Consider the following 25,328-nt stretch of genomic DNA (forward strand, 5'->3'; position numbering starts at 1 on the left):
TGATATAGATAAACACAATTAAATAAAGAAATGTATTTATTGCATTGTTTTTTATTTCATTGCGTTTTCTATTTATTTCTTTGTGTTTTTAGTGAATGTTGAATTTTCACGGTCAATTTGATCTATTCCATAAGGTGTATTGGTCAAAATGTTTTCAATTATCTTTGGATTAAAACATTTCAAAGATTCATGTTCAGTCAAACATGTCAACAGTAAGATTTTGTATCATTTATTTCAAAGTAAAAATCTCAAGCAGGCATGTCAACAGATCCCCTGACTACTGTGGACATGCATGCTTGAGATTTTTACTTTGAAATATTTTTTTGTTTTTGAAATATTCAACTTTAAGCGCCCAATGCATTGTCAATGGCCATTTTTAAAGGAGGAAAAAGTGCAAACTTTGGCATGCTACTAGTCTTGCATGGGGACAGTATGTAAGTCCGACATCCCATTACTCCGTACGTAGTCCGACTACGTGGCTTCCGCGTGCGGTTAAGGTTAGGGTTAGGGTTAGGTATAGGTATAGTAAACGTCGGAGGAATGGGCTGTCGGACTAACGTAGTGCACCCGTCTTGCATACCTAGGGAAAGGTCACAGCGAAGTTAAATGAGGGTGGATTCTGACAATGCTTTTCAATGGGAATGGAGTGGTTTCTTGCCATTCACGGATTTCTGCAAAAATACGTTCCCGTTGAAAAGCATTGGCAGAATCCATCCTCATAGTTAGAATTAAACTTCGGTGTGACCGTATTCTACACCTAGAACCCCCATTCAAAGTTTAAAATGTTAATCTTACTGTGGACATGTTTGCCTGAACATGAATCTTTGAAATCTTTTGTACTTTTAGAAATATACTCCTTTAAAAGTTCTGAAAATTCTCCCCGTGTCTCCTAGGGTAGTTAATACCCTCACAAAAACATGTAGTAATCCTGGTCGCTATACCGCCTCCCCCATGACAGCCGGGGCGCCTGATGGAGGGGAAGGGAACTGGTTGGAATAACGTGTTCCTTCCACGCGCTACGTCCAACCAGGGAAACTCCCCCCTGTCAGGTGACAAGAAGGTCAGTTGGCTCTCATGCACTGAAGGAAGCATGAGCTCGGCCCTGGCCTCCCTGGCTGCGGGGGACTGGTGTAGTGCTGGTGTATTTTTTACTAAGTCCAGAGCTCGATGAATGTTAGGGACCAAAAAAAAAGTCACTACCAATCAACTTTAAATTGCCTGAAACGTACTCCTAACAGGTTTTTGGGGGAACACATTTTTTTTTTCGTTTCGGTACTACCGAAACGAAAAAAAAAAATTGTTCCCCCAAAAAATTTTTTTACTAAGTCCAGAGCTCGATGAATGTTAGGGACCAAAAAAAAAGTCACTATCAATCAACTTTAAATTGCCTGAAACGTACTCCTAACAGGTTTTTGGGGGAACATTTTTTTTTTTCGTTTCGGTAGTGTCACTACCGAAACGGAAAACAAATTACTAAGTCCAGAGCTCGATGAATGTTAGGGACCAAAAAAAAAGTCACTACCAATCAACTTTAAATTGCCTGAAACGTACTCCTAACAGGTTTTTGGGGGAAATTTTTTTTTTTTCGTTTCGGTAGTGTCACTACCGAAACGGAAAACAATTTACTAAGTCCAGAGCTCGATGAATGTTAGGGACCAAAAAAAAAGTCACTACCAATCAACTTTAAATTGCCTGAAACGTACTCCTAACAGGTTTTTGGGGGAACACATTTTTTTTTTTCGTTTCGGTAGTGACACTACCGAAACGAAAAAAAAAATTTGTTCCCCCAAAAATTTTTTTTACTAAGTCCAGAGCTCGATGAATGTTAGGGACCAAAAAAAAAGTCACTATCAATCAACTTTAAATTGCCTGAAACGTACTCCTAACAGGTTTTTGGGGGAACATTTTTTTTTTTCGTTTCGGTAGTGTCACTACCGAAACGGAAAACAAATTACTAAGTCCAGAGCTCGATGAATGTTAGGGACCAAAAAAAAAGTCACTACCAATCAACTTTAAATTGCCTGAAACGTACTCCTAACAGGTTTTTGGGGGAACACATTTTTTTTTTTCGTTTCGGTAGTGACACTACCGAAACGAAAAAAAAAATTTGTTCCCCCAAAATTTTTTTTTACTAAGTCCAGAGCTCGATGAATGTTAGGGACCAAAAAAAAAGTCACTATCAATCAACTTTAAATTGCCTGAAACGTACTCCTAACAGGTTTTTGGGGGAATTCTTTTTTTTTTTTTGGTTTCGGTAGTGTCACTACCGAAACGGAAAATTTTTTACTAAGTCCAGAGCTCGATGAATGTTAGGGACCAAAAAAAAAGTCACTACCAATCAACTTTAAATTGCCTGAAACGTACTCCTAACAGGTTTTTGGGGGAACATTTGTTTTTTTCGTTTCGGTAGTGTCACTACCGAAACGGAAAAAAATGTACTAAGTCCAGAGCTCGATGAATGTTAGGGACCAAAAAAAAAGTCACTACCAATCAACTTTAAATTGCCTGAAACGTACTCCTAACAGGTTTTTGGGGGATTTTTTTTTTTTTCGTTTCGGTAGTGTCACTACCGAAACGGAAAATGTTTTACTAAGTCCAGAGCTCGATGAATGTTAGGGACCAAAAAAAAAGTCACTACCAATCAACTTTAAATTGCCTGAAACGTACTCCTAACAGGTTTTTGGGGGAACAATTTTTTTTTCGTTTCGGTAGTGTCACTACCGAAACGGAAAAAAATGTACTAAGTCCAGAGCTCGATGAATGTTAGGGACCAAAAAAAAAGTCACTACCAATCAACTTTAAATTGCCTGAAACGTACTCCTAACAGGTTTTTGGGGGAACAATTTTGGCCTCCACACTTAGTGATTTTTTCGGATTTAACTTCGTTTTGGTAGTGACACAATGGTGTCACTACCGAAACGAAAAAAAAATTACTATGTCTAGAGCTCGATGAATGTTAGGGACCAAAAAAAAAAGTCACTACAAAGTACTACCAATCAACTCTAAATTGCCTGAAACGTACCCCTAACAGGTTTTTGGGGGGACGATTTTGGCCTCCACACTTAGTGATTTTTTTGGATTTAACTTCGTTTCGGTAGTGACAAACTTTCGTTTCGGTAGTGACACAATGGTGAAAAAAAGTGGTAAAGTGGTAGCACTTTACAATAATGACCCGTTAAAAAGCATTTATAAACGTTTATAAGTAGTTTGTAAACTATTAACAAATCATTAACAACCTGTTTGTTGACATTCGTAAATGATTACTAAAACCTTTATAACTACAGTTACAAATCATTTGTAAAGTATTAGTAAGTAGTGAACTATTCATGAATAAGCCATTTATATACATCTGTAAAAGATTATTAAATCATTTGTAACGACCCATTCTAAAGCATTTATAAACGTTTATAAGCAGTTTGTAGACTATTAACAAATCATTAACAACCTGTTTATTGACATTCGTAAATGATTACTAAAACCTTTATAACTACGGTTACAAATCATCTATAAAGGTATTAGTAACTAATCATGAATAAGCCATGTATAATACATCTGTAAATGATTATTAAATCATTTGTAACTGATGTTACATAATATATACAAGCTATTGGTAGCTTGTTCATGTTTAACATATGCTTTGTTAAACATTCCTAAAGTATCTATAAATCCTTAGTACATGTTATTATGTGCCCTATAGTAAAGTGAAGACAGTTCATCATTTACAACTGTCTGTTAATGTGTTTGTTCATGTTTAACATGCTTTGTAAAACATTCCTAAAATATCTATAAATCCTTTTTAAATGTTATTATGTGCCCTACAGTAAAGTGAAGACAGTTCATCATTTATGACTGTCTGTTAATGTGGACTTTCTCCTTACCTGTTGCAAACTACCTGGCTTTCATGAATGCAGACACCAAACAATTACTAGAATTATCATTCATGTTAAGCAAATGATGCGTAAGACATTCGTAAAGAGTATGTAAACCATTTGTGGTGTTAGGGACCAAAAAAGTCACTACAAAGTACTACCAATCAACTCTAAATTGCCTGAAACGTACTCCTAACAGGTTTTTGGGGGGACGATTTTGGCCTCCACGCTTAGTGATTATTTCGGATTTAATTTAAATTTATTCGGTGGTGACCAACTTTCGTTTCGGTAGTTTGATTACAAAATGTAAGTTGTGTAAAAAATAATCTGACTATACTAAGTTGTTATTTGTTTGTTTAAGTCAGGCTATACTCTACTCAGAGTCATAAGTTTACAAAATGTACTAAAGTACAGTGAACGTCTGTGCGGTTTGTCTTCATCACTGAAAATAACGTACATGTAAACTGATGTCATGTGCAGTTGGGGTGAAGAAACACAACCATTTCACTCCTAATAATACCTATTTGATTTGACATCCTGACTTGCTGCTGTAGCTGAGGCTTGAACCTGTTACCTGCGGCTCACTAGTCAAGTGACTCTATCCATTCACCTACAGCTGTTTCCTTTGAATCTGCGGTTCTGAAACGTTTTGTTGTCAACCCCTCAAATTGACATGTATTTGGGCAGTGGACCCCAATGTGAAAAGATGTAGTGTCAGGGCCCCCCATGAAAAAGATTTATATTTATGCTGTAACACATTTTTTTAAAAGTTATTTGTCTTGTTTGTTGTTCAAGTCAAAGCACCAGGAAGGCTGTACTTGTCAGCCATCTGTTAGCTCAATGGGTTGAGACGCAGTATTCATGATCCAGAGGCCATGAGTTCAAATCCCATTGATGTCTTTCCTATGATTCTTTACTTTACAGACTGGCTTCCAGAAGATCAACTGAAAACTACCAGGAAGGCTATATTTGTCATCCAACTGTTAGCTCAATGGGTTGAGACGCAGTATACATGATCCAGAGGCCATGAGTTCAAATCCCATTGATGTCTTTCCTATGATTCTTTCCTTTGCAGACTGGCTTCCAGAAGATCAACTGAAAACTACCAGGAAGGCTGTACTTGTCAGCCATCTGTTAGCTCAATGGGTTGAGACGCAGTGTTCATGATCCAGAGGCCATGAGTTCAAATCCCATTGATGTCTTTCCTATGATTCTTTCCTTTGCAGACTGGCTTCCAGAAGATCAACTGAAAACTAGCAGGAAGGCTGTACTTGTCAGCCATCTGTTAGCTCAACGGGTTGAGACGCAGTATTCATGATCCAGAGGCCATGAGTTCAAATCCCACTGGTGTCTTTACTGTGATGCTTCCCTTTGCAGACTAACTTCTAGAAAAACAAGTTAAAACCACCAGAAAACCTGTAACTCTCAGCCAACAGCATAGCTCAACTGGTAGAGCGTCTGTCCAATAACATGACTTGACTTGACTTGAGTGGGTTCGATTCCCACTCGAGTCAAGTGTCCCCGGTAACTTGGGGCAACGGATAAATTGACTGATATCCTTAGTGATGCTTCCCTTTGCAGACTAACTTCTAGAAAAACAAGTTAAAACCACCAGGAAACCTGTAACTCTCAGCCAACAGCATAGCTCAACTGGTAGAGCGTCTGTCCAATAACATGACTTGACTTGAGTGGGTTCGATTCCCACTCGAGTCAAGTGTCGCCGGTAACTTGGGGCAACGGATAAATTGACTGATATCCTTAGTGATGCTTCCCTTTGCAGACTAACTTCTAGAAAAACAAGTTAAAACCACCAGGAAACCTGTAACTCTCAGCCTACAGCATAGCTCAACTGGTAGAGCGTCTGTCCAATAACATGACTTGACTTGACTTGAATGGGTTCGATTCCCACTTGAGTCAAGTGTCCCCGGTATCTTTGGGCAACGGATAAATTGCCCCAAGTTACCGGCGACACTTGCCTCGAGTGGGAATCGAACCCACTCAAGTCAAGTCAAGTCATGTTATTGGACAGACGCTCTACCAGTTGAGCTAAGCTGTTGGCTGAGAGTTACAGGTTTCCTGGTGGTTTTAACTTGTTTTTCTAGAAGTTATTCTGCAAAGGGAAGCATCACGAAGAATATCAGTCAATTTATCCGTTGCCCCAAGTTACCGGGGACACATGACTCGGAGTGGGAATCGAACCCACTCAAGTCAGGTCAAGTCATGTTATTGGACAGACGCTCGACCAGTTGAGCTAAGCTGTTGGCTGAGAGTTACAGGTTTCCTGGTGGTTTTAACTTGTTTTTCTAGAAGTTAGTCTGCAAAGGGAAGCATCACTAAGGATATCAGTCAATTTATCCGTTGCCTCAAGTTACTGGGGACACTTGACTCGAGTGGGAATCGAACCCACTCAAGTCATGTTATTGGACAGACGCTCTACCAGTTGAGCTAAGCTGTTGGCTGAGAGTTACAGGTTTCCTGGTGGTTTTAACTTGTTTTTCTAGAAGTTAGTCTGCAAAGGAAAGCATCACAGTAAAGGCACCAGTGGGATTTGAACTCATGGCCTCTGGATCATGTATACTGCGTCTCAACCTATTGAGCTAACAGATGGCTGACAAGTACAGCCTTCCTGCTAGTTTTCAGTTGATCTTCTGGAAGCCAGTCTGCAAAGGAAAGAATCATAGGAAAGACATCAATGGGATTTGAACTCATGGCCTCTGGATCATGAACACTGCGTCTCAACCCATTGAGCTAACAGATGGCTGACAATTACAGCCTTCTTGGTAGTTTTCAGTTGATCTTCTGGAAGCCAGTCTGCAAAGGAAAGAATCATAGGAAAGACATCAATGGGATTTGAACTCATGGCCTCTGGATCATGTACACTGCGTCTCAACCCATTGAGCTAACAGTTGGATGACAAATATAGCCTTCCTGGTAGTTTTCACTTGATCTTCTGGAAGCCAGTCTGCAAAGGAAAGAATCATAGGAAAGACATCAATGGGATTTGAACTCATGGCCTCTGGATCATGAATACTGCGTCTCAACCCATTGAGCTAACAGATGGCTGACAAGTACAGCCTTCCTGGTGCTTTGACTTGAACAACAAACAAGACAAATAACTTTAAAAAAATGTGTTACAGCATACATATAAATCTTTTTCATGGGGGGCCCTGACACTACATCTTTTCACATTGGGGTCCACTGCCCAAATACATGTCAATTTGGGGGGTTGACAACAAAACGTTTCAGAACCACAGATTCCAAGGAAACAGCTGTAGGTGAATGGATAGAGTCACTGACTAGTGAGCCGCAGGTAACAGGTTCAAGCCTCAGCTACAGCAGCAAGTCAGGATGTCAAATCAAATAGGTATTATTAGGAGTGAAATGGTTGTGTTTCTTCACCCCAACTGCACATGACATCAGTTTACATGTACGTTATTTTCAGTGATGAAGACAAACCGCACAGACGTTCACTGTACTTTAGTACATTTTGTAAACTTATGACTCTGAGTAGAGTATAGCCTGACTTAAACAAACAAATAGCAACTTAGTATAGTCAGATTATTTTTTACACAACTTACATTTTGTAATCAAACTACCGAAACGAAAGTTTGTCACCACTAAAACGAAAGTTAAATCCGAAATAATCACTAAGTGTGGAGGCCAAAATCGTCCCCCCAAAACCCTGTTAGGAGTATGTTTCAGGCAATTTAGAGTTGATTGGTAGTACTTTGCAGCACCGCCTCTCCTTCTTTGCAGCAGAGAGAGAGAAAGGGAGAGAGCCTCAGGCCGGAGGGTTAGCATAAATGCTAGCGTGCTTCATTAGACCTAGTTTGGCTATTAAGTTATTATTTGGCCATGTTCACACTGACTTCAATCTTAGCTATTGTTGGGAAGACCCGTGTGGTGTCACAAAATGTTGCCACCACTTATATAAAAAACATTAGAGCTATAATATATAATATATATATATATATATATATATATATATATATATATGTGTGTGTGTGTGTGTGTGTGTGTGTGTGTGTGTGTGTGTATATATATATATATATTAGTGTCGAAGTGTCCTTGAGCAAGACGCTGAACACCCTAATTGCTCCCGATGAGCAGGTTGGTGCCTTGCATGGTTTCCTCCGCCATCAGTGTATGAATGGGTTAATGGCACAATCAATGTAAAGCGCTTCGGATAGAAGCGCTATATAAATGCACCATTTACCATTTACCATATCACATGAGTCATTGTGAAACAATTATGATTCATGGTCACACACTATTTCAGTAATATAATTAAATTGATTATATCTTATTGTATTTATTTCATTTTATTTGAATGCAGGGTCATTAAAATTAGTCCATATACAAACACATGTGTTGAATTAACTGTGGAAAAACTTGAAGAACAAGGCACTGGATTAAGTAAATTTGGCTGTTAGGCTGCTCCTGACCAGGCTAACTTCACAGCTAAATTGCCATGGTAACTAAGGTAGGATTGCCTCAATTCTCTTTCGTGAAATCTAGTCATGGATAAACTTACACTGGCTAAACTAATCTGGCAAGATAATTCAGCTTTCATGAAACCGATTCATCCCTAATCCTGGCTAAATTAAGCCAGGATAGGTGTTAAAGAAAGGCTTATGTCCTAATTCACCTTTCGTGAAATAGGGCCCAGATAACAGCTGCTAGCACTGAACAAAATGCCACAGTGTCAACTAAGCACACCATGTCAAAGAGATGAAAAATAAAAACAAACCATATCAAGTCAAGTTCATTTTCATGTTTTTTTTTATTTATTTATTATCGCGCAACAAAAAAACAATATTGTGGGTTTTTACCACATACACTATGTATTCACATAATACACCATACAGCTACAAAGAGAGAGACTAAACAAAAACACTTTTTTACATACTGCATACTTGACATAAAAAAAGAGAACAATCCTATAACTCAAAAAGGAATGTAGCTGCCTGTTGTGTTTGTTTGTTTGTTTGTTTGTTTGTTTTCATTCAGTATGGGCCATGTTCTAAATTTCTGTTCCAACTCTGGTAAAGTGGACAAATTAAGTGTTTGATGAAGAACAGTTGTGAAAGGTGTTAAATGAAGAGTGGTTGTGAAAGTGGGGCACGGACACATTGAGGTGTGTGCAGGTATTTGCGTTTGATTATGTGTGTGTTTGTGTGTGAAAAACAAAATATACAAGGTGTATAGGTAAAAGAGTGAAGGGCTTGAGAAAAGAAGTGCATGGTGAGGAAGAGGAATGAGGGAGTACACAATTTCTATGCTCATATGGTTCAAATATCTTAGCATTCCCTTAACATGACAATGTACAACACACTCAAAAGAGAAATTCCAATAGCTTTCGGTACATATGCTGCACCTAAATATCTATTCCAGATAACAGTCTCAATATAATATGACTCTATACCTTGTCCCTGTTAAAAATTAGAATAAAATACATTTTCAAGCACCACATGGAATGGAGACTAATAGAGAATGTATTCAAACAGTTTTGAGTGCGTATTTCTTGCCTCCCCCAAAGAGATGTAATTTCTTATAGAGTTTTACAGTCTAGTTGTATCTAGAGTAGAGACTTTTCAATAAAGTCAGCACCAGAGGCAGCTTCCAATCCTGCGAAACTGCTTTTTTAATCAAAAGTATTTCTTTTCATGACATTCTAAGAGCGCAGAAAAATATTTAGCGGCCATTATGTATTTCCTCATATATATTGTTTTTTTTACATTTTCTCATTTTTTTCCACAGTGAAGTTAAGGTGTAGCGTCATAGCACCGGCATCCCCAATGACCCCCACACATACACACACACATTTGGGAAGTGTGGGGCTCTTAGGAGCCTTGTTAACCAAACTCACTCGAGACTTGTATAGAAATTTACAAAGTTTAGAAAAACAAAACATGTACAGAATATGATCAGCACCCATTCTGAAATATGTAGATCATAAATATGACTGAATCCATATACTGTATACTGTGTATGGAAGGTGGACCATGCATTATTGGTATAAAAACAGAGGGTGTAAATTGAGATTTTACATGATCTTATGTTGAGTGAATACCATAATCCTTGGAAACTGTCCAAAACCCCATTGCATGATTTCCAAAGCACATGAACATCAATGGGAAAATCATGCTGAAGAATGAAAGATGTTCCTTATAGATACGTGTTTTTTAGGGAATATCCAATGCTATGTAACACTATAGAACTACAGTCAACTGTGCACCCACTTGACTAGCAGGTTCTACATTACGGGATTGGTGGAATTAGCTCAGAAGAGGGCAGGGCCACATTACTGACAAAGGTTCTGGCTGACAGGGGAGAGTACAGTACTTATGAGAGTAAGAAACAGCAGTGTTAGTAAAGTACACATTTACACACAACACCTTGGTTCAAAGCGTTGTTCACTAATGTTTAGGGGCTGACAGAAAGAAAAACCTGGAATTCAAAAGATCCCCCTCCAAAATCATTCATGATTTACTCACTATTTCCCCTCATTAGTTAAATAATCTTACCTAAATATTTCCGTATTTACATTTTTTTTCGTCTCTCGAGAAAAAAAATCCAGAAAACAAAACAAAAACAAAACAAGACCAAGCTTCAAGTTGTCAATAATCGGCTCTTTCTTTTCATCGTTAAAATCAAGATTAAAAGTGCTTTTATAAAATCTTTTCTTCTCTATGTACAATTTGTATTAGCTATATCAAACAAAACAAAACAAATCAAATAATATTGACAATCATCATCAACATCATCATCTTCATCATTGTGTAATAAATAAGAGTTCTAAAAAATAAAAAGCGTATTAAAATGAGCATGTCGACTGAGGGCACCACAAAAGAACAAATGTATGAATCTTTGCTCTCAGTAGCGAGTTGTGTTCATGACCAGTGTCTCTACATCATGAGGTAGAGAGCTCTAGATCTCCAAACAAGCACCAGGGTCTTTCATAGAAGATTGCAGGGGCGCCCCGACCCTCGCAACCACCTGTAGCCCGTCATGACATCAAGCTCGGGTTCTGTACCATGGATTGCTTTTCATTTCCACGTATTTGCTTGTTAACTACAGTATAACGCAACTGTATTCCATGATTCGAATGGTTATGCTGTTAACAAACATAATAGTAATGAGCGATGCATGGGATTTGCTCTGGATCTACTCCCATTAAAGTCACTCACTCCATTTCACATGACCAGCTGAATAGCTACGAGGCAAGTCAATAAGAGTGAACATTATTCATGATTCATGGAACTGGGTCTATGTTATCAAGCAATGTCTCTGTCTCTACCTCTTCCTTACTCAGTCATACTTTTTCTCTCTCTCACGCACACGCGCACACACACACACACACACACACACACACACACACACACACACACACACACACACACACACACACACACACACACACACACACACACACACACTGTAATGAGTGCCTCCCATTAGGGCTCTGTCTGTCTGGGATTCAGACAGTTGATTGAATGTGCTGACTCCCAGAAGCTAAATGTTGTCCAAAGTACATATGTCACTCTCACCACTCAAGACCTCTCCGGGTTTTTACGTTATCAGCAAACTCTGGATGTTTGCACTCAGAACCTCTCTGTAAGTAGTAAGGGAGGTAAAACTTATATTTACAATGGCCTTTTCCCCACACTGTTAACTTGTACATGCGCAAAGGTATGACACACAACAGTACACAATTATGAGGATAGTACAATATTATAGCAGTAAATACTATGTCAGTACAAGAATGTGTAAGTAAGTAAGAATATATATATAAATACATAAAGGTATTGACACTCTACAATATTAGTTATATATTCTACTTATACTGACATCTAAGATTATAGTTGCATTAATAAATGCAACTATAATCATTTCAGATCATTTAATGCACAAGTTCATGTTAACACTAGGAAAAAGTCCATTGTACAGTGCTTGCCGATATGTCACCTAGATTATTGTGCTCAGACATAATTGTTTATATAAATGATCCAGCTGGAAGTGAAGGAACTCTCTACAAGGCTATAAAATAGCCTTACCACACAAATGTTGCTAAAACACCAAGAACTCCACTCACTCCACGGCTCAACACCAGAACTGCAGTTGCTCTAATGACATCACCGAAGCCAAAGGTGCACATTTTTGGATAACTGGTTTTGTGGTGATAAGGTGTTAAGGAGAAGGACAGACATACAGTAGCTCTGCTTGAAGGCGACAGCACCATGCAGAAGAAGGACTTTTACTGAGTGTGAAAGATTTGAAGGGAAGCACCAGAGTGTGAGTTTGTGTTAGGAGCACCAAGAGGCTTACTGTACCATCGTATTTCCCCATTGATGTTTCTCAGGTATGGACTGGATTTCCCAAAGGCAATTTCTATATTCTTTTAAATTGCAATGGAACCCATTTAAAACTACCCTTAGTGATTCTACAAAAGCACCTTGACACTAAGTTTTTCTTGGCTCCATTTGCTTACAGTTGAACAAGGGTGAACTATAGGTCTTAAGGAGGGTGTTGGAAAATCAACTTAAGACTCCCAGGCTGTTTCATTTCGTTCCATTGACTTACAATGGAACAAAGATGAAGTTGGCCTTTAAGCGTTTTGGGGGAAGCACCTCATATCTCAAAGTTTATATTTCAACTTCATAAAATCTACTTGAAGAAAGATATGATTAAATTAGTCTTTGGGACACCCATCCGTGGTCAGTAAACAGGGGGTTACCCTCTGGTGGTCATGGTTAAAGCCATCAGGCAAGGCTCTGCTGGCTCTGCTGGCACACACACTGTGTGTGTGTGTGTGTGTGTGTGTGTGTGTGTGTGTGTGTGTGTGTGTGTGTGTGTGTGTGTGTGTGTGTGTGTGTGTGCGCGCGCGTCCGCGTCAGCGTGCGTGTGGCGTGTGCGCGTGCATGCGCACCTCTCTGAAAACTTGAGTGACTGAGTAGGCTTTAGAATGGGAAATGCTCACTCCTGCTGGAACATTTTAGGAAGATGAGGACATCTAGTGCCAGTTTTTGTTCTCTGTATGGTAAGCACAGACTTGGACGTAACAGCATTAGAAAATAATCCTTGATAATTTACAAGTACTAGGAAGTTTGGACAATCACAGGAAGGTATTTGAAAGATCATTCTTGACACTATCGTCCTGATGAAAATCCATCTAGTACACAGTCAAATCCTCAGTGTTGATTTATCCATTTGTAACTCTCTCTGATAATGTACAATTGTAACCAAATGGACTAGATTGTACTGTGTACTACAAAGAGGATGCTTTTGAATAACAAGCAATATTATTTTCTTATACTGTTGAGCCAAGTCTGGGAAAGAGCACCTTTTATACAGCATCAAGTGCAAAGAGGAGTAGAATGGAGATACATTCTAGGAGAAAAGGACTGAGGTGGAAGTGAAGCACCAGTGGAGGGGTTTAGAAGAAAATGAGGAGACAGAGGAGGAGGAGCACATTCTCTCCTCCAAAAGGCCCGGAGAGGCTAAACATGATCCAAGATAAATATCTGTATAATATCCATAAAAAGAATGGTATCAACAATTTCTATTGTATTACAATCTCCTTCGCTGTGTTTGTGATTGAACGTTTTTGAGTTTCCAAGTGCAGAAGGAGAGACTGGCTCCGCCCCCTCTGAGCAGAGCAGGAAGATTGATAAAGGCCAAAGCAAATAAAAAAGAATAGGGTACACGCTTTCCAAACATGGAACAAAGCAATTGTCTGAGTCTGACTGACTCCTGATTTTTAAAACCATGAAATCATAATAATAATAATAATATTAATAATAATAATAAAACAGAACCAAAAGCAATCACATCATTAATAACATTAATGAAACTGACAATATAAAAAACAAAACAAAAAAGTCTTCATAATAATAATAACAATACCTGTTATAACAACATTGACAGTAACAATAGCAATCATAATAATATTGATAATAGCAATAATAATTAGGGTCATTAAAATTCTATGAAGAAGAAGAAGAAGAAGAAGAAGAAAGAGCAATGAAGTTCCTCTCATCAGGAAGAGAGAGGAGGAGCACCACAAGCAGTGAGTCTGTCGGCTAGACGGCCAAACCACTGCCTGACATGAGGTAAAAAAAAACAAATGATAAAATGTCACCCCTTCCCTCCCAGTGGACAATGGAGGGATAGGGGGTAGGGTGGGGTGGTGGTGGTGGTGGTGGTGGTGGTGAGGGGGGTGAGGTTGGAGCATACGGGTATACCAGAGTAAGGAGAGAGAGAGCTTGAGTTGCACACATCCCTTTCTTTATCCCTGCCTGGCGCCCCCTCCACCACACTGCACCAGTTTGTGAGGACGTGGAAGTCTCAGAGAATACCTCTCAATTTGTCTCTTTGTCTGTCCTCAGACATAGCGGCTGTAGGGCCCGGTGAGGCTAGTGAAGGCATAGGGAGACACAGTGACCATGGACGTGGTGTGGAGCGTGGGTGCCAGCCGCGTCACTGGCCCCTTGTCCTTAGCCAGGGTGGGCCCCCCGGGGCTCGCTCCTGCCGCTGCCGCACCCCACTTGCGCTTCTTCCCTAGGGCCTTGATTTCTTCCTGGGAGAGGCCCAGGAGAGCGCCCTCCTGCTGCCTCTGGAGCGCCCTCTCGGCCAGAATTTTCATCTTGTTCTCCCAAAGATGCAGACCATGCATGGGCTGGTTGAGGTTCTTGTGCTGGTAGAAGACCAGGGATATGCGAGTGGGGTGGGAGCGGTCCGGGTTCTTGATTGGGGTGGTGGCATGCAGTTCCCGCTTGGCACACTCGATCAGGATGGAGCCATGGGCTGGCGCCACCGCCACACCACCAATGTTGGGGTCAAGGAAGTTGTGCTCACTATCCGACCACACGTCTTCATCCGCATAGTGACCTTTCGTGCTCTCCACATCACTCTCTGCATGGCCCAGGTCAGGCCAGCATGCCTGGACTGACTGCTGCTCCAGAGTACCTGGGAACAGACGGCCCTCAGGGGATGGAGATGGAGTGCCTGCCACTGAACCCCCACAAGACTTCCAGGCCTTCTCCTGGAGCCCCTGAGGAGTAGAGCTCCGACTCTCCCCAGCCTTGGACCACATCTTGTCAGGGTAAGCTCCGGCAGGGTTGCTGTGCTTCAGAATTCCAGGGCTGTACCCTGTCCCAGGCCCCATGGCCCAGGCATTGGGCTGAGGGCTGGGAGTAGGACTGTCCCAGTGATGGCTGGGGGTGCCAGGTTGTGGTGTGCCTGAATGGGAGAGGTCAGACTGTGGCATAACTAGGTGAGGGGTGGCAGGATGAGGAGTGCCTGGATGTAGGTTGTTGGGATGTGGAGTACCGGGGTGTGGGGAAGGAGATGGAGAGGGAGGCACCTTTAGGGATGGTGACTGAGATGGGGAAGGGGAGTTCATGGGGGTGTTTGACCTAGGGTAGGGACTCCACTGCTGGGGATAAGGAGAGGACTGCTGAGGAAGTTGCTGATGAGATTGCTGCCTATCTGGAGTGAACGGCGAAGCTGTACGGCCTGCTTTAGAGTTCACATGCCCGTCCCAGCTAGGGAGCACCATGCTGCCATTAGGCTTGTGCCCAGACCAGACATCAGGCAGTGGGGTGGTACTAGGGGTGTTGCTAGGTGTGCTGGCACCACTCCGATTCACTAATACACCATCATAAACAGGCACATCCATGGGTTCCTGTTTAATAACCGGGGTGCCTCGGTGAGAGTGCTCGGAGGAGATAGAGGAGGGCCGTGACTGGTAGTCGAGTTGCTGAGGGTAAGTGCTACGTTGGATAGCCGGCTCCGGGGTCTGCTGCTCAGGGAGAGTGGAATAGGACTGAGCGAGCCTGGCCTGGAGGCTCTCCACATCAGGCTTCTTGTCCTCCTGGACCAGTTTAGAGCCCGTTTTGGACCACGAGCCCCTTCGACCCTCATAAGTCCTAAGTCGAGATGGGAAAAGTGCGTTGGGGGGGTAGTTGTAGTAGCCATAGGGCAGTGCTGGGAAACTGGGGTGGTAGCCATTGACTGGGCCTGGGGCAGGGGGCTGGCCATTGGGAGGGAGGCCTACCCTTGCATAATAGGCAGAGTGGGGATAGTTGTTGCTGTAGGGGTCTGCTATCTGAGGCGAGTAGCAGTCCAAGGCTCCATTGAAGGGCTCCGTTTTAATGAAGGGCTCCGTTTTAATGAAGGGCTCCGTTTTAATGAAGGGCTCCGTTTTAATGGTGACGTTTTCCTCCTGCTTCACAATTGCTGTGTGTTGAAAACAGAAGACAGGATACAAATTAGAAAATGTGTTGATTTCTGAAGATCATTTTATTTTAGTTTGGATTGGAGTTTGTGATCTCAATTCTGTCTGAAACATCACAATTGGCTCAAGCATTAAATAAAACATTTTAGAGCAGCAGTTCATAAGACAAAGCTCACCCTGGATCATTCCAGTTGATCAGCAAGTACAGTAAGTAGTGCACCTATCACAAGGGCACATACCTAGTTGCAACATGGACTCCGTTTCATGACCTGCGCTGCATGTCATCTCCACTCCCACATGTCTCCCTCCATAAAACACCTGCTCACCTTTATTGCCATGTGGACGTGGTGACCCTGTGACTCTGATCTCCGTCTTCACTACCGCCGTTTTCTCCGGTGTGTCCCCAACACGCTGCTGCTGCTTAGCCTTCTTCTTCTCTGCAGCAAACTTCTTCTCTGAAGCAGCCTTCTTGGCCTCTAGGCGGCGCTGTCGGCAGGACTTGGCCGGCTCAGGCAGCTTGCGCACCTGACGGCGGAAGGCCTCCAGCACCTGAATGGCCCCCGACTTCATCTTGAGACGCTGGCCCTCTTCACTGCCAAACTCGTCGGTCGTGGAGACCTTGTACAGGGGTAGCACATGGAGTTGCTCGTCCTCTGGGATCACACCCACCTTACGGTTATCCTCCTTGGTCAGAGTACACACCTGTGAGAGATGAGAGAGGGAGAAGGGATAGAAAGGTAAGGAGGGATATATTTAAATACGTGTTGCACTCAGCAACACACACACACACACACACACACACACACACACACACACACACACACACACACAGAGTCGCACACGCACACCCACACGCGCGCGCACACACACACACACACACACACACACACACACACACACACACACACACACACACACACACACACACACACACACACACACACACACACACACACACACACACACACACACACACACACACACACACACACACACACACACACACACACACACACCATATATATATGATTGGTGATAACTGCTGTTGAAATATCTCACTTGGTTGATTTTGCACTGATCTCAATTGATGTAATCTATCAATTAAGTATATATTAGAAAAATACTTATGTTGGACATTCTTCAGAAGAACAGCTAATCCTTAATCTCATTACAGTACATTTTGCATGAATTACATGGAAAGAGAAAATGAGTAAAACAGGGGAAAGAGCTAAAAAGACAATGAATGAAAGAGAAAGATAGAGAGCACTTTACCACAGTGCAGCCGTTGTAGAGGTTGTGCTGATCCTTGTGAGCATGGGCACAGAAGTCCATGCAGGCGGTGACCCCAGAGAATGGTCTGCCCTCCTTCAGTCCCAGCCTGCAGTCTGGAGCTGTGGTCTCAGTCAGACACTAGTAGGACAGAAATGTAAATGAATCATTAGTCCTAAGCAGGTTCCCACTCAAAAGTTTCTGTTGCAAAGTCATTAATTAGTTTGTTTTATAATTCTTTGGAGCGGTTTTTAGTTAGTTTATATAATTCATAATTTGACATAACAGCTGCACGTACAATAGAGGCACCAAGATATTTTTTAAGCCAAAGCTTATTATGCATACCTTATTAATATATACATTATTTAACACATTAGCAGGTGTTAGCAAGCCTGACATTAAGATCAAGGATGATGGTTACTTTATCTCAGCCTCCTTCCGTACAGTGATCTGTTCATTGTATTCACTGAATATGTCCTGCTTCCACGGACACTGCTCCTCATACAGTATGCTCTGCTGTTCACAGAGCACCCACTGGCTATTTGAACCACTGTGGCAGTTGTTCTCAACTGAATTTGTTGGCAGCCACATGACCAAACAGTAGACAACGCAGTGTTCTCATATCCAAGCCGCCCTTAGTGTTTCCACCCGCTTTTGATGAAACACTGCCCTATTATATATGTGATTGATGGCAGCATATTTAAAATAATGTTCCTTAACTGCAAGGTTTCATTTGTTCATTTTACACAAGCACAACAGCAGTCCATTATTCACACTAATATCCAGTGTATATCTCCATGCTCCAAGCTGTGTAGAGCCACTTCCTGGAACCTGTGCATCTGATGAGTTACGGCAATCTTCTCTTACACCTCTCAAATTGATCGAAGCGTTATAAATCTTTTCCAAATAAAGCAGTCTTTACCATTGTTGGTTTTCGGGTTCTACTTTTTAATACTTTTTAAACGTTTAGTACTTTTAACCCATCACCCTTTGTTGATGTGTGTATGTTTACGTCCGCCTAACTGCAATCTTATAACTATGGCCACAGAGAATACTCTACTCCAATTGGAGGAGGGTGTGTGTTCTGGCCTCGGTCTCAACACTGTTCCAAAAACAAAAACATACGCATAATAAAAATGGTACTGTATTACCGGCAATTTAAGCTAACACTCTCAAAGGTTATCCTTAAAACAACATACATTTCAATATAACGTATATACGAATGTGTTGATATTATGGTAAAAGACGGGACTATTGTCGGCATGGGAGGCAGTACTCCACAGAGGTCCTCAGAGTGTGTACTAACCTGGTTGGAGTAGGCCTGCGGGGCCAGTTGCTTGTATAGGGGAGCCACCTCAGTTGCCAGTTCTTGAAAGTTATCCTTGAGTTTGTCCTCCTGATGACCATAGCATTATAATAATAAACCATTAGTTTACGGTAGTTTACTAGTTGACATAAAAAAACACAATATCCCTCTGCTCCCACAGTACAGTCTACGTTAGTATTCATAATTCAATCTCAAAGCTTTCCTTAATGATAGACAATCCAAAAGTGTTGTACATTTAGAATAATAAGTACCACAAAGATAACTCTGACCAGTCTGTCTTAATGCTAAAAATACATTAGATTACTTATATTTGCTCTATATAAGCCTTCCTACTGTCTGTCTCAATAATGGGAAAAAGCTAAATAGACTGCCATCTTTCTTATAAAACTAATACTCCAGAGATCATGGTGGGCTAATTGTACCTCATCAGGATGCTCTCCTTGCAGTCTGAACTTGCGTGGGATTTTACTCCGGGCATATTTGCAGCCGTTGAAGTACATGCTCCAGGAGCAGCCAAAGGAGAATGAAGCGCCACAAGTTTCAGGGTTCTTGCCTTGGCACGCACACGTACGACTGCAGGGGGCAACAGCGAGACATTAACTTCATTTCTAAGTACAACTTCAATGCCATCTATCATTTACTTACTGCCCCTGTAAAGTGGAGGTAGCTGACATTGCTTGGATTGCACATATATTCAGTCTATATCCAGTACACAGTACTGGACACATACACAACCTCTGACCTCCAGTATTTTCATTGAATGGTTTTCATTCTTGGTTTTATCTCTAGTTTATTATTATAATTATCTCTAGTTAATGAATGGGGAAGCATTTATACTGTTAACATTGCATTACTTAACTCGACTAACCAAGGTGATTCCCTTGTTGCTCCTTCAGTACAAGCAACGAGCTCACCGGCACAAATAATGATAGACAACCATTCAGTTACTCCTTTCCATTGTCATTTCTACCTAAACCAAGGCCAAAGCTTTCCTTGAAATTACACTACCCAGCGACTTACTCGTCATTGAGACCACAGCGCCGGCTGGTGGGGTTGCCGCGTTTGGTGATGGCTTCGCTGATCTCACGGTACAGCTTGTCACCCATGTTCCTCGGCACGCCCTCCCAGGCCATGATGAGGATGATGATGACAGCATTTTCACAGCGGTGGCCCGCGCGGTGACGCACCAAACACATCAGCTTCTCCGTCTCGTTTGCCCTACGGATGACCTGAGGAGAGATGGTGAGGTGAACGTTTGCACATACGCACAATTTAAAACAAGAGTCTAATAACGGCGTGGCTTCCATGTGGCTCTGGGACTTCATGTGGCCAATTCATCTATGATGTCGGTACATCCATATTTGGACAAAGTTTCAGCCCGATTAGAGTTTTGACCTTCAGTATCAAATTCAAGCTTTAAGTTAAATACATGAAAAAAAACATCATATGATTGATTGATTATTGATTAATTCACATCAACATTCATATCAATGATAAAACAAAACAAAACAGAAATGTATTTATGTATATGTAAAAACATACAATTCGAAGAGTTACTTCCTTGGCCTATACAAGCTCAGTGACTTTGTGGTTAGAGTGTCCGTTCTTGTTGTACCTTCTTCTATCAGTACATTCTGTAACCACCAATCTTATACTATTTAATCTTATTTCTAATGATGGCTCATGGAAAACCTGAGATCCCAAAACTTGAAAATCCTGGTCTTTCCCAAGGCTCCGTATATTATTTAACTAATATAGATTTACAACTAAACACGGTGTGTCTCCATGTGTCGAACGCCATTTAGAGCCTCACTAAAGCCATGCATTGGTCAACAAGGAAGTATGCAGGGACGCTGAGTGAAACAAAACAAAGTTTTAAAAACCCAACACCACAGTGGGTCTCTATAATGAGGAAGTGACTGGCTTATTTTGTTTCAACATGGCTTATTTGGTATATCTGTTTGGATGTTTTCTGTGGATACCCGTTGGATTAGCAGAGTTGTGGAGGATCAAATGTATACATATTCACAGCTCCCGCTAAATTATGTGAAGGTACTGTAAAACTCCTTTAGAGATATTTGGATGTGCGCAAATGCATATAAGTGAGTGTGTGTGTGTGGTGGGGAGGCTGTAGAGTTGTTACAGAGACTCACTGACCCCCTCCTGTTTTACTGTCAGGGGTGGTGAAAAATCTGCTAGGTTTCCCTGTATTAGCTGTCATTACACACTTGATCACTTGCGCACAAATACACACCACATACATGCACGTGTTTGCACATAATGCAAATACAAGCAAATACATACATACATACATACATACAGTATGTGTGCGTATGAGCACACACACACACACACACACACACACACACACACACACACACACACACACACACACACACACACACACACACACAATTCTGTAATAGGCTCTGTGTCTCTGTGTGTGGCAGTTGTTTTGAATTCGTAAAGCCATTAGGAGTGAGTGTGTGTGTGTGTGTGTGTGTGTGTGTGTGTGTGTGTGTGTGTGTGTGTGTGTGTGTGTGTGTGTGTGTGTGTGTGTGTGTGTGTGTGTGTGTGTGTGTGTGTGTGTGTGTGTGTGTGTGTGTGTGTGTGTGTGTGTGTGTGCGTGCGTGCGTGCGTGTGTGTGTGTGTGTGTAAGGTGGGGTTGGGGGGCTCTAGAGTTGTTACTGAGACTGACCCCCTACTGTTTTACTGTCAGGGGTGGTGAAAGGAACGTCAATCTAGAATTCCCAATTAAAATCTGGTTAAAGATATTAGACCCCGTTATATAACCCATCTCCCACTATGGTTGCGAGGTCTGGGGTCCCCTTGCCAACCAAGAAGTTGTGAAATGGGACAAACACAAAACGGAGACTCTGCACGCAGAACTCTGCAAATTCATCCTCCGCACCCAATGGTAAATGGTAATGGCATTCAGAGCAGAATTAGGATGATACACTCATTATCAGAGTTAAGAAGAGAGCATTTAAATGTTATAACCACCTAAAAGAAAACCTTCAGGGATGCCGCCTTAGTCAGCTGGTGCAGGGACTCTATGCACAAGCACAACTACAGACAGAAAACCCACTGTACTAAACCAGATTATAAGAAAATAAAAAACAAGAATACCTGACATACTGGAAAGAGTCAACCCAAAACCAAAGTAAAATGGAATGCTATTTGGCCCTAAATAGAGAATACACAGTTGGCAGAATACCTGAGAACTGTGACTGACCCAAAACTAAGGAACGCCTTGACTAGGCACACACTCGGTGAACACAGCCTTGCAATAGAGAAAGGCCGCCAAAGACAGACCTGGCTCCCAAGGGAAGACAGACTATGCACCCACTGACACAAAATATGGTGGAAACACTTTCCACCACACACTTTCTACACTTTCTAACCGCCTGCCAACTATACCAAGACATCAGAGACACATACTTCCCACAGATTACAAAGATTACAAGAGAGCTTGAAAACATGACCAATGACAAAAAAAAAACATACCAGCTGGGAGAAATACAACAATGTGCAAACACAGCAGCAAGATTTGTGAACTGTTGTGACAAGAGAAAGTTATGCAATGGAATACAACAACCTTATACCAACCACTATGTGTTTTACTGCACTATCTGTACAGAGTGGACCTCATACATAGACCTACTGTACATATGAATGGAGCTGCTACACATTGACAAACCTTTTTGTATAATATTTAGTTTAGGAAAGCTGCTGCTATTTGTCTCAAAAATAGACTGCAAAACCCTGAAAGATTGCTGCCATTTGTTTCAAAAAGCTTTATATCAAAAAAGCTTTATACCAAGCTACCCTCACCAACATGTATATAAAACTATTTCTAACAGCCCGCTTTTCCACGTTGCAATGTGACATAGCTCTGTTTACCCCCACCAACTGTAAATACTTTCCCCAGTTTGTTTCTTAAATTGTTTTATTATGTTTTTGACACTTGCTTTGGCAATGTAAATGCATGTTTTCTCATGCCAATAAAGCTCCTTGGGGGTTAATTGAAGGGAACACACCACACATTCATGCACGTGTATGAACACATAGGCACATATGCAAGTACACACAGATATCTAGTCACACAAGGAGTAGCTCAAGCTGCAGAGCATTGCTTACTGTGTACAGCCAGGATCATACATTATTTTACCTATGTAACTAACTGTCCCGAATGGGGCCACCCACCACCAATGCCGAAACTATGCAGATGATGTTGTAGTTTTATGTTGTAATGTCATGTCATGTCATGTCATGTCACGTTATGTTACTCACCCACTTAGCAATAGGACATCCTCGAGAGCTTTTTCCCTCCTTGCCGGTGTACACCACTTTCTCAATTCGGATTGCATCGCCCTTCTCTCCATATCTACACAGGGGGGAGAAGGTATGCTTGTCACGTATACTGAAATACCTCAGCCCAGAAAACAGATTATTACATGCTTTCAATATGTGGTTTCATACAGAACACTTCTTAAGTATACTGTTGAAGCACGAGCAGACAATTATGCGTTCATTCAATTTTGGACAAGATTCTATCAATCTATTTGGTACTAGACAAAACTGTCTGTCCGACTTAAATCATGATTAAGTGGCAAGCAATATGAATGTTAACTGGTGCCTCGTTCACAAAACCAAAGGCTATTTGGAATTTTATCTTCAGTCTGGTAGCAAGCTAATATTTTATTGCAAACGGTAGCCAAGGTACTGTAAGCTTCTCTACTTAATTTGTAAATACGACTTACAAAATGTCACTTCAAAGTGCATCTTTAATGTTAATGGAGGACAAATAATAATTAGCAATAATGGCCTATACTGTATGTTGTGGCCCCAAACACTTGAAATTTTACTGGCTGCCTCGGATTTGGATGCCACTTGACTTGTATTTGTTAACTCCAGAACAGGCCAACCTCTGTGGCCAACCAACCCCAGTGGCTGGTTAAAGAGGAAGGTTCTCATGAATCTGTTGAGATTCACAGAAACACGGGAATACATGCAAACACAACCCAGCAGGTAGGCTTTGCTTCATTTAGTGTTGCTTGTAAAACACTTTGAGTTACAGTCTATCTGAAAGATGGTATACAAATAAAGCTTAATATAGTTAGCATTTAATTCGATTAATACACATTGCCACCACAACCACCCCCAGAACAACAACCAGTCTGAGTCTTTGTCTCTTTCATGCGTTTCATGTTTGTGTGCACATAATATGTGAGCTTTTGTGCGTATGTTAATATTTGTTTCATGTGAATGTATACCTTTTTCTGTTTGAACAAATATCTGTGTGTGTGTGTGTGTGTGTGTGTGTGTGTGTGTGTGTGTGTGTGTGTGTGTGTGTGTGTGTGTGTGTGTGTGTGTGTGTGTGTGTGTGTGTGTGTGTGTGTGTGTGTGTGTGTGTGTGTGTGTGTGTGTGTGTATGTGTGCGCACGCGCACATCTTGCATCTTGGTATGTTTGAGTTGCCTGGAGAGAGAGGAGGTATGTATGAGGAGGGTGGTGATTAGTGTGTATTGAGTATTTGTGTGTTTGTGTGTGCACACATGTTGCATCTTGGTATGTTTGGGTTGCCTGTGTGAGTCTGCAAGATGTTTTCTTCCATTACTAACCCTTTCTTATGCTTCTCCACTACCTGTCATTAAAAGAAACCATCATCCCTGAGTGGTTCTGGCATTACCATGAACACATGGGATTCAGGCTGAAAGGGACTCAACCCTGAGGTGGATAAGAAAGTGGCAGAAGAGTGGGCTCTCTCTCCACAGGGGTGGCCTGCCGGGGTTAGGGGTCGGTCAAAGGTCATCCGGAGGACTACAGAGAGCTTTAGGTCTTACGTCACCCTTCAAACAAACAAAAGGAAGAGCCCTAGCCTGGCTGACAACCACCCCCCCCCCACCCCCCAGCCTCCACCTCCGACTCAACCTGCCCCCCTCTCTCTGGGGAGAGATGAGTCATTAATTGAAAATAGTAGTGAAGTAATTGCCAGGGCAGACACCACACCAAACATGAAGCGCCAAATCCTGCATACTCATTGTTATCATGGGTATTGCATCATTCCACCTTTGTTGAATGTATTTACTGAAGCTACTTAATGTGATGAGGTAATAGGGCTATATGCTGCTATGAGTTGTCCAGTTAAGCTCCAATATGTAGAGCAGGTGCGCTTCCTCTGATAGTCTCCTTGGCTGTGGGTACTCAGCTACAGTCAATAATTAGTATACACAACCATCAGATAACAAACAAGAAAGACGCAAATAAACCACAAAATATTTAAATGACTGAAGAGTTGATCACTTGGTATAATAATTTGATTATTGAGAGATTATTGATCTCCTTCTGTTCAAGTTTTAAGGAGCAAAGTTACTTGCATCATGTAGCCCTGTGGTTGCCAGTAGGCAAAGGAAACTGTAGCCAGTCTACCTATCTTTCTTTCTTTCTCTTTCCCTCTTTCTCCTCCCTCTCTTCCTGTCTACCTTCCTGTCCTCTACCTCATGTTCTTGTTTCATATCTTTCATCTTTCCCTAACCTTCCTCTTCTTTGGGCTCGGTGTGCCTGCTTGTGATCTGCTGATGATGCTGATATTTCCTCAGTTTCTCGTATTGGATTCTGGGTCA

The 25,328-nt window shown here is 41.6% G+C and overlaps 1 protein-coding gene across 1 annotated transcript in view; it reads right to left on the reverse strand.

The window, feature by feature from the left end:
* Positions 1 to 8,623: 8,623 nt before the first annotated feature.
* Positions 8,624 to 25,328, reverse strand: part of tet3 (tet methylcytosine dioxygenase 3) — a 31,493-nt gene continuing 14,788 nt past the window's right edge. Inside the window, 7 exon segments of the mRNA XM_084055909.1 lie at positions 8,624 to 16,109; positions 16,434 to 16,809; positions 17,380 to 17,517; positions 18,683 to 18,772; positions 19,126 to 19,276; positions 19,724 to 19,932; positions 22,997 to 23,090. Of these exon segments, the coding sequence (XP_083912035.1) occupies positions 14,254 to 16,109; positions 16,434 to 16,809; positions 17,380 to 17,517; positions 18,683 to 18,772; positions 19,126 to 19,276; positions 19,724 to 19,932; positions 22,997 to 23,090 (2,914 nt within the window). The 3' untranslated portion in view covers positions 8,624 to 14,253.

Source organism: Gymnoscopelus microlampas, assembly GCF_963454915.1.
Source record: "Gymnoscopelus microlampas genome assembly, chromosome: 4".
NCBI classification, from domain to species: Eukaryota; Metazoa; Chordata; class Actinopteri; order Myctophiformes; family Myctophidae; genus Gymnoscopelus; species Gymnoscopelus microlampas.